Source organism: Pithys albifrons, chromosome 3 (genome assembly GCF_047495875.1).
Source record: "Pithys albifrons albifrons isolate INPA30051 chromosome 3, PitAlb_v1, whole genome shotgun sequence".
Lineage (NCBI taxonomy): Eukaryota > Metazoa > Chordata > Aves > Passeriformes > Thamnophilidae > Pithys > Pithys albifrons.
Genome location: NC_092460.1, coordinates 37,313,060 through 37,330,122, shown reverse-complemented (window position 1 = coordinate 37,330,122; position 17,063 = coordinate 37,313,060). Strand labels below are relative to the sequence as shown.

The following is a 17,063-nucleotide window of genomic DNA, read 5'->3' as shown; positions in this document are numbered from 1 at the left end:
TTTATCACATAGCATAGGAGATCTATTGTACCCAGCTGCCATGGACTCCCTGTGGACAGGCTGGTAGCAGGTTTGGAAGGGGGTCTCTGCTGAATGATATCCAGCACCCAAGCTGCATAGGCCTATGCATCCTGAGCATGTGCTGTGTATTGAAAGGAAGAGAGACATGACTATGACAAAACTCTTCTTTAGTGCAAATCATTGACTGAGGCTGTAAAGCTTTAACGCTTGGCTGTAGACATAGACTGTGACTTTATGTGTAGTAATGACATGTGTTGAATTAGCCCTGAATCACAGCATGAGAACAAAATACTTTTAATTTCAGAGTAAACCTTGATATATTTGTTCTTCCAGGATTTTAAAACTCTAAGCACAGGGTGCCTTGCAGAAGGGTCTGGATCCAGAATGCTGAGCACAACAGCAAGCCGATGGAGGAAGGGGCTCTGACAAGAAGCAAATCTCTGTCCCCAGAGGTAAAGTACACCTGTCACCACCACTGCATTCTCCTACCCTGCTGTCTATCCGAGCCAAAGTATTGGATAATAGTACCTACACCCACGTACCTGACCAGCTGTATCTAGTATCTCCATGGAAACCACTTCATCATCAATGGTAGCTTGGTGACGGTATGTAGACTCTAAAATAAGAACATATTGTGAAATGTATTAAAAGAACATACATATATTTTTAATCTTCCTTACAGCTCTCCCAGCACAATACCTGAGATGTGACACACAGTTTGACTAAATTTTATTTACTGCAGCTCTTCCAGCCATTCTGGAGCACACTCAAGTCCTTTCTACAACAGTGATAGTTTCCCCTCTCTCCATATGGCACAACTTTTTCTTTCCCATGTGTTAGACCTGCAAAGGGCTGTGCCTCTGGACGCTGCACTCTGCACCCAACAGAAGGACAGTTTCCTGTGGCAGAAGAGCTCTGCAAGGCCATATCCCATTTTTCGTGTTTGCTCCTACGAAAGGCTGCTTCCTATGAAAGACAAATACCAGAACTCTCAAAGTAACCCTCTCAAAAGCCTGTCACTGAATAGCTTGCCATCTCACAAGATCAAAACCAATATGGTTGCAAATCAAGGAGCCTAACCACTAAGCTCAGGCCTTGTACTGTGAAAAATTACAGATCAGCTGTTTTAGCAATGTCTGTTTTAAACATGCTGAAGTAATCACATTCCCCTCTTCTAGCAAGGGATCAAGCAGTGATTTCCCTGTGTATGATGTATAAGGATAACCTCTGGGCATTAAGCAATCACACCATGTTGTACGGAAAAAAAAGGAACCTATCTACTATGTCCCAGGTTCTGGAACCAGGCAACTAGTCAGAAAGCTAATGACAAAAAGGCTTGTTTTATCTTAATAAACTGATAAGATAAATTTGATAGCATTTGACCTAAAACTTGGAAAATTATCTGTGCTAACATTCAGATTTATTACTGTTGCTAGCTCACAAATGTCCTATATCAAAAGGCAAATGTGTATGCTGTAAAAGTCTGGCCAGTGACTATGAATGCTCTGCATTGCCAGAGACACCATTCTTTCATTTGGTGTAAATCTCTTCAATAGGATGGAAGGATATCTTGTAGGAAACATATTTCTTTAACTTGAACTTCTGAAAGGGTTCGTGATTGGTGAATGCCTGTTTTCATTTTGTACTTAAGAATGTCAGCTCTTCATAATCATGACTGTTTCAAGCTGTCAGTGCTGCAAACACGCTCTTCCCAAACCAAAAATGTCACTCCCTTCCTTTGCCACCTTAATTGCTGTAATAGCCCAGCTGTGTCTAATAGGCACAAATGGTCAATTTACTTACACAGATGGCAAGCAATCTCGCTGTAGGGTTTCAGGCAATGAGGACTGGGGTTTTTTTAAAGGCTATAAATACCCCTTCTGTTTCACATTTTGAGGCTGTTGAAGGAGTTGGAGTCTACCTTTGTGATTCTGAGGCTATACCTACACAGCAGAGTAAGATATACCTAAATCTCTCAGTAATGTCTTATCTGTCCTTTCCACACATCCTCTTAGCTGCAACAATTTCCTCAGGGAATGCAGAAAAGGATGGAAGCTCTAGTTTAGTTGGAAGCTGCAGTGAATGCACCTTCAGTGAGTTATTTCAGTGGCTAAAACATCCAGTGTTAAGTTTGGATTCCTTGTGTAGTAATCCTAATTCAAGGTTCTTTAGGAACTTATGCTTTGTTTCTTTGGGGGTGAATGCTATGAAGAAGAGCTATTGCTCCCTGCGTAAGTAATGTGGTATTAGCTCCTTTCTTGTTAAGTCTTTGTCACGCTTAAATGCCTTCAACCATCTGGCCCTGCTTGACAAGTAGTTGTGAAAATTGTTCCACAGAACTTGAGAAAGTGCTCTCACCCAGCCATGACTGCAGCATATCTCTGAAATGTCCTGCTTAGGAGACAGAGTGGGGTAGGTCATGCAGATCTTCCCCACGAAATGGAACAATAAATCCCAATGAGTAGACTTGTACTTGCTGCAGAAAAGCAGTATGATTCTGAAATGGTACCTGAGTTGTCAAAACAGGACTCTGGCAGCACTTTTATGTTTTAAGTTTAACTCACTTTGATTGCTCCTGTTGGAATGGAATTTGATCTTGGATGAGTAGCATTGATTTGGGTCAGATTTGTGTAAATAAATTTTAGTAAATGAGTCTTCCTGTGCTTTGGAATGTGTGGTAGCTGAATAAATTTTAATGAGCAATGTAAAACAGCTGGACATTGAAAGCATTTTTTGATGTAATCACAGACATGACTTCTCCTTCAAGAGAACAAAACATCTAAAGAATCTGGTTGTCTTATAAGTTATGAAACCTGAAGATGTCAGCCCCAGTATGTTCACCTTGATCCCATGGCACTTCAAAAATGCATTTCCTTGCTTTGGTATTTATTAGTATAATTTCCTCTGCGTTTTTTTTTTTTTTTTTGATGTGTGTGTGTCTGTGTTTTTTCTTAGACATGCAGCTAGACAGAAATTACAGAACTTGAGATAACTGCTGGATTTTCAGCTGAAACCATTGACAACACAGGTGTCTATGCTCAGCTAAGCACCCTTAACTCCTATTAGAGTTGATGAAGTAAAATAGGTGCTGGCTATAGCTTGTCTGAGTGCTCTGCCAGAATAAATCACACATCAAAAGGATTTAGAAGTCTAAAATTGGTCAGATAAATCCAGGCTGTAAATGTCTTATGCTTGCATCATCATGGCTAAGTCGGAAAAGTGCAACAATGTACCAGTGGCTCCCAAAATTACTTTAGGCAACTTTCTGAGCTTCAGCATACCATTTGCACAAGGTGATGCCCACACATTCCATAGCTATATGGCTAAAATCTAATAGATGGAAAAGAAACTGTGGAGCTGTGTTTTGCTCTCCACAAGCTTGGTGTCAAATCTGCCATCCTCAAAGCAGAGTTAGGGAGTTGCTGTGTTGACTGAGCTGTGGTTTGCCTGAAGCTGGTAGCTCTGGGGAAATAGTCATATTTGGTGGTTTGCTCTGTTTCAGTATAAGTAAGTAAATCTGACCTGCTTCTTGTTGGAGTGTGGGGGGGGGTGTTATGCTTCTACTCATTTTCACAATAAGAGGCTCAAAGGTGCTGATAAGTGTGGCTTTGAAAGCTGATGCCAGATTTCAGAGTCCCTCTTGGTTATAAGTCTGCAGTCCTCATCAGTCTTGCTGTGCAAAGCACTCTTAGTTCTCACAGTTCTATCGTTTGAAAAATTGAAACGTATGTCAAAAATATTTAGAGCTGTCAAAAGGCCTGAGAAACATGTTGGAAAGTAGTAGCAGTTGGCTTGGTTTTAAGCCACAGTAATTCATTAATAGGAACTGAATAAATCTTTTAAATTACCACAGCTGCTGAATAATTATGGAAACAATGATTTTGGTGAAAAAAAAATATAAAAATCTTCCCTGGGGTCTCTTGGTGTTTATAAGCATGTTACAAATCTCCCTATTCTTCTTAGCAACATGATTTTAGAAAATACAGGGGAAAACCCCTACTTATATAGAGAACTCTGAAGTTCATGATGCACAGACTGTCTAGGGATGCAATATTCAGTCACAGCTTGACCACAACACATCCTTGCACTATATTTATTGAAACATATTTAATACAAGACTTAGTTGGTCATCTGTCAAACCTGTTTGTCCAAGACTATCCTTATTTATTGAATATATTTGTTCCAGAATATTATATTGTCTAGACAAAAACTATTATCTGAAAAGTAATTTCAAGTTCTTGGTTTATATTTGCAGTAATGAAAAAATTGCTTTCAATACTTGTTTATTTTGAATAAACTATTTTGGTAATAAACATTGGGGTATATCACAGCTCTGGAAGGAAATATTTGCATGAAGGATCTATTTATTTTAGGAAAACACTTGTAATAGGAGTAGGGAAATCAGCTGAGATGGAACAATGACATACACCATTTTATAGTAAAATTTAAGGAACATCCTTGTCTCTTTTATTTGCTTTTAAGGATAGAAGGACAAAAACTGTTTCTATACAGAATTTTAGTCAATTTTTGTCAAGAAAGATTAAAATGCTTTAAGAAACTTTGGTCATCTCATGGTGGTGTTCAGTCAGTTGGCTCTAAGAAATGCAAGAGATCTGGAGAAAGAGCTTTTGTGTAATAATTATAGCCAAGTTTTCAAACCAAAAAGCTTCAGTTAATAGGCATGAACGTCGAGGTTATGGTTAAAGTTTTTTTGGACAGCAATGCAGCAGAACATTTAAGAGACTAAAATTCCCCATAATTAGTTATGTTAACATAATGAAGTTTCCTGTTGTTTGTTTGGGTTTTTTTCTGTTGTTAACTCCATGCTCATTTATACTCCCTCAGTCTTGGACATGCATCAAGATGGCACCTATCTATGACATTTGAGAACAGTGACTTTGGCAGCCCACTGGAAATTAAAAATACCTCTGTTACTAACCCTGATGTTGTCTGACATCTTCTCCACAGCCTTCCTTGAGCCTGCCTTTATGTAATCTGTCCCCCTCTGCATTTCCTTGCTCCTTCAGGAACTTTTCACCTTTTAAAAAGCCCCTGTAAGTTGAATGTACCTTCCTGACTCAGAAAGTCTCTCCTACCTTTTCTTCCTCAATGCCAGTTTTGCCCAAAACATAGCTGACTGTATTTTTTCTTGCTTATATCTAGCTGTTACATACTTGCTTTGTTATTTACCTTCCAGGAGGGCTTTTATTTTAAAAGCATCAGCGGTTTTACAGTAAGCACAGTACCACCCTTGTATATTTAGAACATACTTCTAATGCTAATGCAGTGTAACCACACATAATGCTCTATTCATTGATACCACAGACCCCAAAATGAGCACAGTTGGGTTATTTATCAGAAACCATCAAACAACATGCTGTGCATGGTCATTTAGAAGTGAAACGGTGATGTGCAAACTAGTTTCTTTTCTGACTTCATTTTTGGCTACCTTCTACAAGGATACATTTTCTGTAAAGTGACAGCAGTATTGCAGGTATTCCCAAACTAGTCAGATTAAAGCTGAGCACAAAAGAAATCATGTGGGAGGCACTGTAGGCAGCAAGTGTGCCTCAGCCTGCTGAGCTGCTTTTAGTTGCCATTTTCAGTGCAAGCTGAAGCTCTCAAATGTTTCTGTCCAATATAAATCCAGGTTAAGCAGGACATAGTAACCCTATTCATGCCCCTAAGGAGGCACAGGGCAGAAGAGACAGTGTATGCTCTGTGAAGTCGGCATGTGTCTATGCACAAGCCAGGATGTGGGGCTATCCCTGGTCTATGAAGATTGGCAAAGACTATGTGTAAGTGACCTTAGAAGAAGACTCAGGTGCTGAGGGGACTTATGGGGAACAAAGGATGGTCTGTGGAGCAAAAGACACATGAAAAGAAAACAGCTACTGCAGTATGAAATATGGAGAAAAATTCAGAAGAAATGAGGCTTCATTAGGCCACTGCTTAGTGAACAGTTTGGGATTTAAAATGTTTTCCTATTTTTACTACAGTGGGAAGGTAATACATTGCTAGCTCATGCATAACACCTCTAGACTATAAAGTTCTCATCTTGATATGAAAGGATTTGTTGAATCCCTAGAATTTGCTTTGCTTTTTTTATTCTCTTTTTTTGGTAAAATGCATGGGAGACTTTTTCTTGATGTGTTGATATTTTCAATAAATAAAATTTTGGCCTCAAAACAGAAATTGTAGAATGCAGTTTTCTTGGATGTACCTCTAAAAATAATGGGAAGTATTTTTCTTCATTGCCTTCTGCTGCATATTTTTTCTTTTTTTGCTGTGTATGAAGAATGAGTTTCTTTCAAGGAGAAGTGGTGTTACATTTCTTTTCCTATAGGCTCCGTTCTCATCTAGCTTTTACTGAGACAGGCAGAGAAAATGGGTACAAGTACCTGGGAACTGGATTCATTAAGGCATACTGAAACAACTGCTAAAACAAAATGAACAAAGACATAGCAGTGCTACCTAGTAGGGAGCAAGTTTCAAGGCTTAAACAGTTGGTTGTTTTGTTTCTTTTTTTTTTTTAATTTTGTGATTTAACTTTCCCAACAACATTTGACAGATGTTGGTCCCTGGCAGGAATTTTGTCCATGATAAATTTAAGTCTAAATAAATCTTATTTTGATACTCCTTTTTGTTTGATTGTGGCAAGAAGCTTTTGCTGGTGAAACTGTGAGTTTAACCTTACTTTTGCCAGTATAAATGAAAACTAACCAGTGAGACTTTACTCACACCTAAAACAGGCAAAACACATGCCTGCTTTCCTGAAGGTGCAAAAGCAAGCACTGAAAAATTCTGCTCATCTGGAAAACATTTCAGAATATGATGAGGAAGAAAAGTGAGGGCAAAATATTTTGCAGCTGTAGCTATAGCAAGAACAGCCACTGCCATTCCTGATTTTTGCCATCTGTTGAGCTACCATAAAAAAGCAATATTTTTATTGCCAGCATCAGGAATATCTTCATCTTAAGAGTCATATGAAAGAAAACAAACCACATTTGCAGATAACTGTTTCCCATGTTATTGTAAATATCTTCCTCTGCTGCTTTCAATTTCATCATTTCAAGTCTTTGTTGAGCATTTTAGAAGCCAGTGTTGGTGTTTTAAGCTGCTCTAGGCCATACGAGTCCATTTCCTTAGAAACACCTCAGAGAAACTGGGAATACTTTCACTGGTCATTGCTGTAACATACCATTCAGTATAAATTCTTCCTGCTGAAGGGTACAGTAAAAATTATGTTATATATTAAATGTATATCAAGTTAAATAATGTTTCTACTGTTTTTATGAAGGAAAAATAGAAGCCTAGGAAGATGCCTAGAAAGGTACAATCTGGACTATTGAAGACTGAATCGCTTAAGGACTGAGGCAGAAGGAATGAGTATTTTTGTCACTAAAAATCAAGGATATTGATAGCTAGAGTCTGGCTTGAAAATAAGACTATTTCAGAGTGATTTATTAAACGTCTGCATATTTGTCATGGTACTCCCTGAAATACAGGTTGGCAGCTATTCCTTCTAGCCCCAAATGGTTGGTTACCATTACATCTCACTTTGGCTGAAAGCCCATACCAGAGCACATGTATTATTCCTAGCTTGTGCTTGAATAAGCTTGTGCTTGTCAACACCGGTATTCAAAAGAAATATGCAGAAAGTAAAAGTTCTGCTAGATGAGGGCAAAACTCTCTCCTCTTTTGCTCACTATGGAAAATGGTTATTTTTAATCATGAGCATGTTGTTGATCTGGTCTATAGCACTGTGTAGACTGCAGTATCCTCTTGTACAACAGGAAGAAGAGAGAGCTGGGAAAGGATCCTTCCTCAGTCCACCTTCCTCTGCTGCTCTGTCTACCTTTACAGCTAGGGCTGAAGGGACCATCAGTTCATGATTTATTAATACTTACTATAGTATGGGACTGCTCTGTTAAAAGTTCTCTTTGCTGTCTGTGCAGTTTCTCTCTCAGCTGTGCTTCTGTAGTATTTTTGTGGTAAAGCCAGGCAGTTAAACCTTCAGAAGTGTTAAAAAAATCCTGCTGAGTAAGCCACAAGTCAAAGAAAACTAGACACCTACAATATAGAGAGATATGTTTCTTCAGCTTGTGATCAGCAGGGAAAGAAATCCTGGGGATCAGGACTTTGTATTCCAGCTGTCCAGTCCACATGTTAGTTGAACAAACCAGAGAGCAAAGAGAGTCTTTGAGAACTATATTTGCACCTGAGCTCTTTATCATGGCTTCATTGGCACAAAATTATCCCAAAATAGTTCTTGCATCTTCTCTTGCTAGGGTAAATTATAATATATAATAAATAATATTAAATCCTTGTATTTCTTATTGAGGTCTTGGTTCCCACTGCTAAGCTGTTTCTTGTTATCAACCATTTTCATGGAAGCTAGTTTGGATATATTCTTACTTTGCTCTGTTGCTTATGATGTTCATACAAACCTGTATTTATCAAGTACAGAGAAGAAGCTCAGGCCAGCATTATTTGCTAGTGTTGTTATGTATGGTATCTGAAAACTTCTCTTGTGATCCCTGAATGATACTATGTTGCCAACATAGAACCAGCAACAGATGTAGGCAAAACTACTCTTCAAATATAAAAATAATCACCCTTGCAAGAATTTTTTCAACGGCAAAAACCTTGTTGCTAATGTAAACAGTATCTTCAAAAAGTGATTTCTGCTGTTCTCGCCGCAGCAGTGAAATTTTTAAGTCTTGAGCTGGTCTGCAGGAAATTAAGTCCTGTGCTGTGAGGGAACTAGAGATGTCTGTCTAACAGACTCATATATACATCTGTCTCCCTCCCTCAAGCACTTGTTTACTCAGTGTGTACCTTGCTGCAGTCCCTTGGCTTCAGTCCCATGGTCTGCTGGAGAAGAATGGTGCTGTTATAGGCCTTTCATAATCAAGCACATTAGACAGCAATTTGTAATACTTTATCTCCTAGACAGGAGATTTACTGACACCTATAAGTTTTACCCATGTTTGGTGTCTTACAGGCTGTCTGAATGTTGCATTAGGACAGAGTTTCATAAAAACACCAGCTCAGGTTTTTGATTTGCTCAGTAGAAAAAGAATGAAGAAAAACCTGTAAAGGAATTGTGACACAGTTGGAAGAAATAGGCTTTAAAAAAATCACTATTAATATAGCAAAATTATAATTTTTCTTAAGATTCATATTTCTTTATGGTTATCTCTGCTCTTTTAAAGTCCCTTAAAGAAAAACCTTTTCTCTATCCCATTCAAATTAAATAAACTCCTTTGCTTTGTCTCTCTTTGCCTTCACAGACAGGCCAGTTGTCATGCCCTGTTCTATTGATAATCTTCTCAGAGACAAGTTTTCCTTTCAGAGAATTGGCAAAGTTGTATAAAATGTGTGAACAGCTAGAGAAAGACATCTAGGGATAGTGTGAGAAAGCCAAGATACTTTTAGAAAGGTCAGCAAAAAATATTATCTCCTTCTTTGCTGTAAGTAGACTTTTGTTTAAAATCCAGTCTTTTGTGAAATGCTTGGTGTTTCTGTGTGCCTTTGAGACATAAGCCTTAACTCTGTGGACTAGTTATTTAAAGGATTTACAGTCCTTCTATAAGATGAAGGATTTTATAGGTGAAAAGCAGAGACAAAGACTGCAGGCAACAGATCAGAAAAGAAATAGAAAAGAATTGAGAAGCCTGTCTCCTGCATTTACCTGGGATTTTTTTTTTTTGTTGTTTTTATTCTCTATATGGCAAAAAATGATGTTTAAGTTCTTGAGCCTCATAAACCATATGATCCTTCAAACTGTATGTAAAAATGCTGATTCTGAACAAATGAAAAAAAACTATTTCATAATCCCCCACTTCTTTTTTTTAAATTCTTGGATATCCCAACTCTCTTTCTAGTAAAGCAAATTGTTCTGTTTAGGGTGGAACAACAAATGCGTTCTTAGAGAAATACTGCAAAACTTATTTTAAAAAGCACTCCGGTGTAGCAATGATGAATTTTCTTCTTTCATCATTTGGTCCAGGATATTCATGTTGCTTGTCATTGCTTATGGTGGAAGGAAATTTGCTGCTACCCATTAACTACTCTGCAGGTCATCTGTTTGTCTACTGCCATGATGGCTCTTTGGGCTTCCTCCTTTTTTGCCTCCCAGGAAAAATAAATCTAGCAGTTCCCCTGATGAATTACTCTGATCCCAACTTTAAAATTAGTTAAATATCACAGCAAACCACATTATCTTTTGATTTGAGCTCAGGTGAATATACCTCAATTTCTGGGCACTGCCACTAGCTCATGGGGGAAATTGCCAAGATGCAGACTGTCATTGCAATTTACTGGGACTGAGCAGAACAGTTATTCACAGCATCCTTGAGAATCATGGTGTGAAGCCCTGGATCACTGAGGTCCACAGGAGTCCTGCATTCATAATAAGAGTTTATTTGGCCACCTGCCCTCTGTGGATAAAGATGATTCCACCTTGACACTCATCCCACAGAGTGTGTCCATCTGATGCCAGCTGGCAGGTGTTACATAATTATACACTTCTGGTTTTGTGGCAGCAGTGAAGTGGTGGAGACCTGAGAAGACCCTCTGCAGCAGTGCTGCTGCTAGGATGGCTGCTTGCAGGCTGCAAACTTTGCCTTGGTGCCAGGAAATTGTCAGCCTGCTGCCATCCCCATTCCTGGCAAGCACTGCCACAATGGTACTTGTTTTCATGCTGCTTCTATGAATCTTGTAATAGAGCCAGACTGAAATAGAGCATAAATTTTTAGTTTTGTATTAAATCCAGTGCAATAAATTCCTTATGTTTGTGAGTACGTTTTGGCTGTGGCTTAACTGGTGCCCTAACCAAGCCAAGTCTTTTGAAGCCTTGTAAGATCACACCAAATTTGCTTACTCATTTTCAAGTTGTGTTCTATTTTAAAACACATTACTGAATTTGGGTGAAATCCATGTGGTAATCCAATCCCCTTTCTCAGTACATATTTAACAAGCTACAGAAAGCTAGTTTAATGCTGAATTCATATATTTAATGTTTTAGAAAACAATTGCATGTATTTTTTAAAATGTGCTGTTCCAGTCCCTTTCTACATAGACCTCTTTCACTGGACCATCTAATTCTGTTGCAAACATGACGTAGCTGTGTAATTCACTATAAATAAAGACTGAAGTGGAAACTTATTCACCTTGATAATGCCAGGTAACCACTTAGCCTAAGGAATTCAGCATCTTTTGAAAAAGAAATAAAAAACCCATGCCAAGATGGGTGACTTGTGAGTTAAACAGAAGTGACAGAGAAATCAAGGCTGATGGTTAACACTCCCCAAAAAACAAACTTTGCTGCAGTTGTTACCACTTGGGTGGGAAGAGTAAAATGAAAAGCACACTGAGATGTACTTTTGCGAAGATGCAGCTGTCCTACTGTTGCTTCCACAGATCCAACATCATGCACAAGAGTGGCAGAGCTGCAAAGCCCTGACTTCAGCAGCAGCTCCATGTGCCAAAGCTTGCAAGATTGAATGGCATTCCTCCCACCAGAAAATGTAATTTTGTGGTTTGTAATTTGGCTCCTGGAGATACAGCAGTATATATCCAGGTGTTGCTAAAAATATGGCCCTTCATTTTCTTCCGGCAGGATAGAATAGTAAAGAGCATTCATAAGGTTTATTTTTTTTCCTTTCCAGTTAAAATGTGACACCCTTGAATTTAAAGACAAATAGGGTTTTTTTTAAACCTGATGCTTAGTTTAGGATAATGTTGGATTTCCATCAGCCTTGAACAGCTTGGTGAAAGCTTTCCTAAAAATAGGAATTATCTGGGGATTCCTTGCATTAGAGGACTAATGGGTGGTTGAAAACATGTCATAAGAAGTAAACTACAAATACAAAATTTTTGTCACAGCCCCAGTAATTTTTGGCAAAATGTCCTGTTGCTTAGTAGCTGGATAGTTTGCATCTGTTTTACTCCTGTCCTTTCAAAATTACTTGACAAAACTACTTATTTCTCCTTGTAAAGCAAAGGAATCTCACTGATGCAACTTTAATTTTTTATATTGACTGAGCATTTCCACCCAATTGCCAGTCTATGACTGCTAAGAAATGAATGTATTCTGTCAAAACTTTTCAGTGGATTCAGCTTGGTAACAATTAAACACTAAATCACCCCAGGATGACCATGCTAAAAAAAGAAAAGTATTCTTTCTAGTGCTGTTTCTCGAAGCTTTTGAAGGTACAGTTAATTTCTGATCGACCTCTGAAGGCCTGGATAGTAGTTGTAAGTTCAGGATATTTTTTTTATTTCTAACACTTTAGAACCTTTTTTGAATCCCATTGTGATCTACAGTTTGAAGAAAATAATATTTAAAAAAACAATCTCTGGAGGGCACCTTTCACCAGAGATCACTGTGATCATTAAATAACTTATTGACAATAATTTACTAGTTCTTGAATTTCTCAAACCTTTTCCTATAAGCAGTTTAAAGCAGTTAGTGTCACAATTACTGTAATACATAAAATTTAAGCTGTTACTCTTTAAACTGAATGAGAATGTAGAATTCAGTAAGTAATGAGAGATTTAATTTTTGGTTTATTGAGATAGGGTGGTTGTCTGCAGGAAAACTTTGTATTGCAAAGAGAATATAATTAGATTCCTGAGGGGCGCAGTAATTTGCAATTGTATTTACTTGTAAAACAGAAACAGATGTCAAGTCTTGTACAGCAAGAAGGGCGTGGGACCTTCATAATGGGGCAAAATAATAAACCTCACAGCTTGCTAAGGACTTCATTTGTGTGATTAAACAAGCCAAAAAAGATGCTTTTGCATGAAGAGGCCCTGTAAGAAATTAATGAACATGGACTACACTTATAGAGAACACTTTATACACTACTTGTCAAGTTCTTAAAATGATGTAATAGTGGCAGAGATGTGAAGTACTAAAACTAATAATACTAACAGAACATTATACTGAACATCCCTCTGTGCAGCACAAGGCAGGTGACACATTGATGAATACATAGATAGTAGCAAATAAAAGGATGTATTTGAGTTCAGGTTGTTCTGAGATTTATTTTCTGATATCTGTCATCTGTTCATCTAGTGAGACAAGAATACTTAGTATGATCCTGGATACTTTGTTTTATTGAAAGGGCTGCCTGGGTTTTGTAGTAGAAGATATTAAACTTTGTTTTTGCTGTGCAAGTTTATGGCATTCTCTATTTCCTTAGTGAGACCTCTTAGAGAAAGAACATTAATAAAGAAAGAGATATTTAACTGTATGATCTGCACTGGAGCCTGCAAAAAGAGGTTAGGAAGGAGACAGCAGCACATTGAATTCCCATTGAAGAAAAGGGAATTTTTCCAGCCCTTTACTTTGTGTTTGAATGACTTAGTCCTGAGGTATTGATGGTGCTTTTTAGGATGTGAATGCCTCAGCTTGGACTTCTTGGCCTGGATTTGCTCTGGTGCAGAGCATTTAAATATACCCTAACTTAAGACAATACCAAAAAATTTGACTTTGGAAGAAAATTTAAGTTAGGCCTCTAACTCAGTGCAACTGTTGGACAATTTTTTTGAGGTATCTGAACCAGATTCTTGAAAGTGCCAGACCTAACAGAGCCAAGTGAGAGCAGTGACATGTGGATGCTCTTTTGATGACTGATGTTCTTATCTGGTCACCCAAAAACTGAGATGCAATGAATGTTCAAAAGTGAGGACAAAAAAATTTACCTAAGTCTAGGTATCCTGACAGTAAGAACTTACTTAATTTTTTTCCCCTGAGTGTTTAAAGGTCTGAATCCTAGTCATCTTATTCACTAGCAGATGATATTTGAGTTATTCAAAAGCAGAAAACTGATCACACACCAAATAATTTGCAGAGTGAACTATAAAAGCAATTGATTCCATGGATCTGTGTGGGCAGAAATGTGCCTCATGCAGTAATTCAGCTTTTGACTGAATGCATTGCTGCTTTTCTGTTCTGCCATCTTAGGCAACAATTTGCTCCAGCTTTAAATGACCATAGAGAGAAGCTTTTTACAGAAAATTTAAAGGTTGACTGAGGTTTGCAACTTTATGAATTTCCATTATTTCAGTCATGCTATTACATAGAGCCTACCATGCTTATAGAACCAAATAACCTACCTAGTGTTGGGTCGTACTCCCAGATGAACCGTTTGGTCAGGAAGCGTACAACGAGAGCTGGAGAGGCAAAGATTTCAGGTGAGAAGCACGAGATATCAACTCAACAGATTTATTTATTTTTAAGCTTTCCTAGCAAACTTTTCTAGGTAAAGGGACATGTGGCAGCTCCTCTGAACTGTGAGCAGAATTTAGGGTCGCTTATTGTAGTTGTTGAGAACTTTCCACTGTTCGTGGCCTACCTCACACTAGGAGTGGGAAACCAAATGAAAATAAACCCAAAACTCTTTACAGCATCAATCATTTACTCGTGTGACAAAGCAGAACAAAGAATACCAGAAGGCTTTTCATGGTACTCTTAATTTTTTTAGCTTCTACTGTTGAAGAACCAAAACAACTTCACTTACATTGCTATGACCAGATGGCCTTTGGAAACAAACATTACTTTGGATGCTTTAGTTTTTCTATAACCAGAAGAAAAAGGACTGGCAGTTTTTGAACAAGGATGCTTTTATGCTTCAAAATGAGGGTAGTTCAAAATAATTTAATTCTTGAAAACTTCCTCTTCAGATTGGAAATATTCTAAAGCAGAATAATTGGTTAAATAGCTTCCCTCTCCATTTTGGCATGCCTTCCTTGTAACAATTTAACTTCTGTGTTTTGACTACTTGTCACTTGAAGCAAATAGGAACAATATTTTAAACCAGTGGTCAACAAATGCTATTAATCAATTTGCAGAAACAGGGAAAAAAATTTAGATTTTTTGGAGCACTGGGCAGATAGATCCTAGTTCCAGTTTATAGGTTAAGATCTTGATACTTATGTTCTTATATTTAATTTTTTTAAATTCCTCCACACCTTTTAAAAACAACTTAAATGGACTTTTATGTTCAAATCTAAAACTAAGCAGTGTTTTCAATTTCTAGTGAAATTCTAGTTAATTGCACTTCTGGTAAATGAACCATTTACTACTGCCAGCTATTCAAAATTCTTTCTGCATTTCCAAGATGAAGTCAGAGATGTCACTGCACTAGCTGTGACTGCAGCCATTATAGCTGCGAGGAGAGTTTTCCTTCTCATCAGCCCTGTAGGATTGTTCATTCTTTTCATTACAGAGGGACAGAGAAAGGTGACAGCTAAACTCGGTTTTCAGAACTAAAGTTGTGAGAATGCCCTACATCCCAGATTTCTGTGACCAAGAGTTGAAGAAGGCAACGGTCTGAAGAAATAAATCTAATGAATTAAGATTTATTTAATAAGACAAATAGAACACTTGTTTTAAGAATATTAACTATGTCTCATACTTGGAGGCGTAATAATAAGCTGATCCTAAGGAAGTGTGATCACCACACAGGAGGCAATTTCAAATTCATGTTATTTTAAGTTTCAATTTTCCTTAGGAAATCCTACTTTTTTCTTTTCTTTTTTTTTAAGCTTTTGCAGAAATGCTTTCCTTGTGCCTCACAGCAGGTGTTGCAATTCTCTAATCAAAGTAAGTTTTCAAGTCATAGTCCTTAACATGAATGCCGTTACAATACAAGATGACCTCTGTGAAGCTTATTTTCCATCCATGATAATGTCACATCAGACTTTTTTCTTTTCTGCACTTTTTTCTTAGCTGAAACAGTTTAAACATCTTGATGTTTTGAAAGTATGTTCATGTTTCTTCTCTAAGTGCTAGTTACAGTTTTTCTTACAATCTTCTTTAACAAGAATAGACTTTAAAAGTGCTTTCTTCTTTTACAGCCATGCTGTGAAGGAGAAGCAGTGATGTTCTCTGATCCTGTGCCTGAACCCAGAGTAGCTAATGAAGAGCGAGAAAAGGCAGAAGAGAGTCAGGGGAACCTGTCCCCAACTACTTTTATATTTAAACATGGTCCACTTAGTTGTGATAACCTTATAGACGGAAATTGTTAGGAGAAGAGGGTCAAAATGATGAACATGACTGGAAGAAAATCTTTCATGCACTAACGTCTAGGACAGGTGATAGAGAGCAGCAGCTGCTGATTTTGGAGGTAGCGCAAATGAAAGAAGAGAGAAGGTAACAAGTAATGAGAAGGAAAAGTAGAACCAGACTGCAGTTCCTGAAATGAGCCTGGGAAGAAAAAGGTACAGCTACATAACACAGGATGAAATGGTACTGGTGTGGAGTGCTTCCAAGGTGAAGAGTGAGAGATCACAGATGGAAGCTCTGGTGAGAAGGCAAACACTAGGTTGTAGTTGTCTCTAGCACATACAGATACATAAATAATCACATATAAAGGAGAAGTAAAGAAATGAAGGGTGGGAGGTGGCTGCTATGGATAGGGCCAGATGGCAACAAAGTCTCCCCACTGGCAGATCTCAGTGGGGACCACAGAAAGCTCAGTGAGCTTGCTGGGCGCTGCTGGTAGTAAAGTACTTGCAGAAGGCTTGCTTGGGCCTGGTGAAGGGAAGACAACACCACCTCGGTACAACCCCCGGTGAGTGGGGATGTGTCAGTTTCAGATTCGTGCGTCTGAGCCAGTTTTGGAGGCATGCACATCAGGGCTGTGCAGAGCTGCTGCTCATGAGGAGCTTGCTCTGGCTCAGCCTCCCCTCTTCTGACCCAGCCACATCCTTCAAAATACTTCTGCTCTCTTTCATAGCAATGGTCATGGCCCACCCATCCTATAAAGCTTTTCACTTCCACACATTTTTATGAGGCTGAAGATTAGCAGCTAGCTGCATTTCACAGATGTGGCATGTGAGAGATTCTTCATCTGGAGTCTTTTCTGTTTATAAGTATTTCAATCTATGTTGGGCGGGAAATCACTTTTACCTCATTTGGGGTGCTTGGCAGATGGGCCTCTGACATCCAGTTGAGCATTAAAACAATAATGTCTGTGACTGCTGCCTGACTTGACTGAAAATAGTCAATGGCAGGAGAGTTGGGA

At 38.3% G+C, this 17,063-nt stretch overlaps 1 protein-coding gene across 4 annotated transcripts in view; it reads right to left on the bottom strand.

Moving 5' to 3' along the window:
* Nucleotides 1-17,063, bottom strand: part of RERG (RAS like estrogen regulated growth inhibitor) — a 104,127-nt gene that overhangs the window by 4,781 nt on the left and 82,283 nt on the right. For 3 of the 4 annotated variants that reach the window (XM_071551393.1, XM_071551394.1, XM_071551395.1), the window contains exons 3-4: nucleotides 14,152-14,208; nucleotides 564-637 (exon numbers count right to left, since the gene is read on the bottom strand). In XM_071551393.1, the coding sequence (XP_071407494.1) occupies nucleotides 564-637; nucleotides 14,152-14,208 (131 nt within the window). The remainder of the gene's footprint in view (nucleotides 1-563; nucleotides 638-14,151; nucleotides 14,209-17,063) is intronic. The other variant, XM_071551396.1, reaches the window with a different exon arrangement.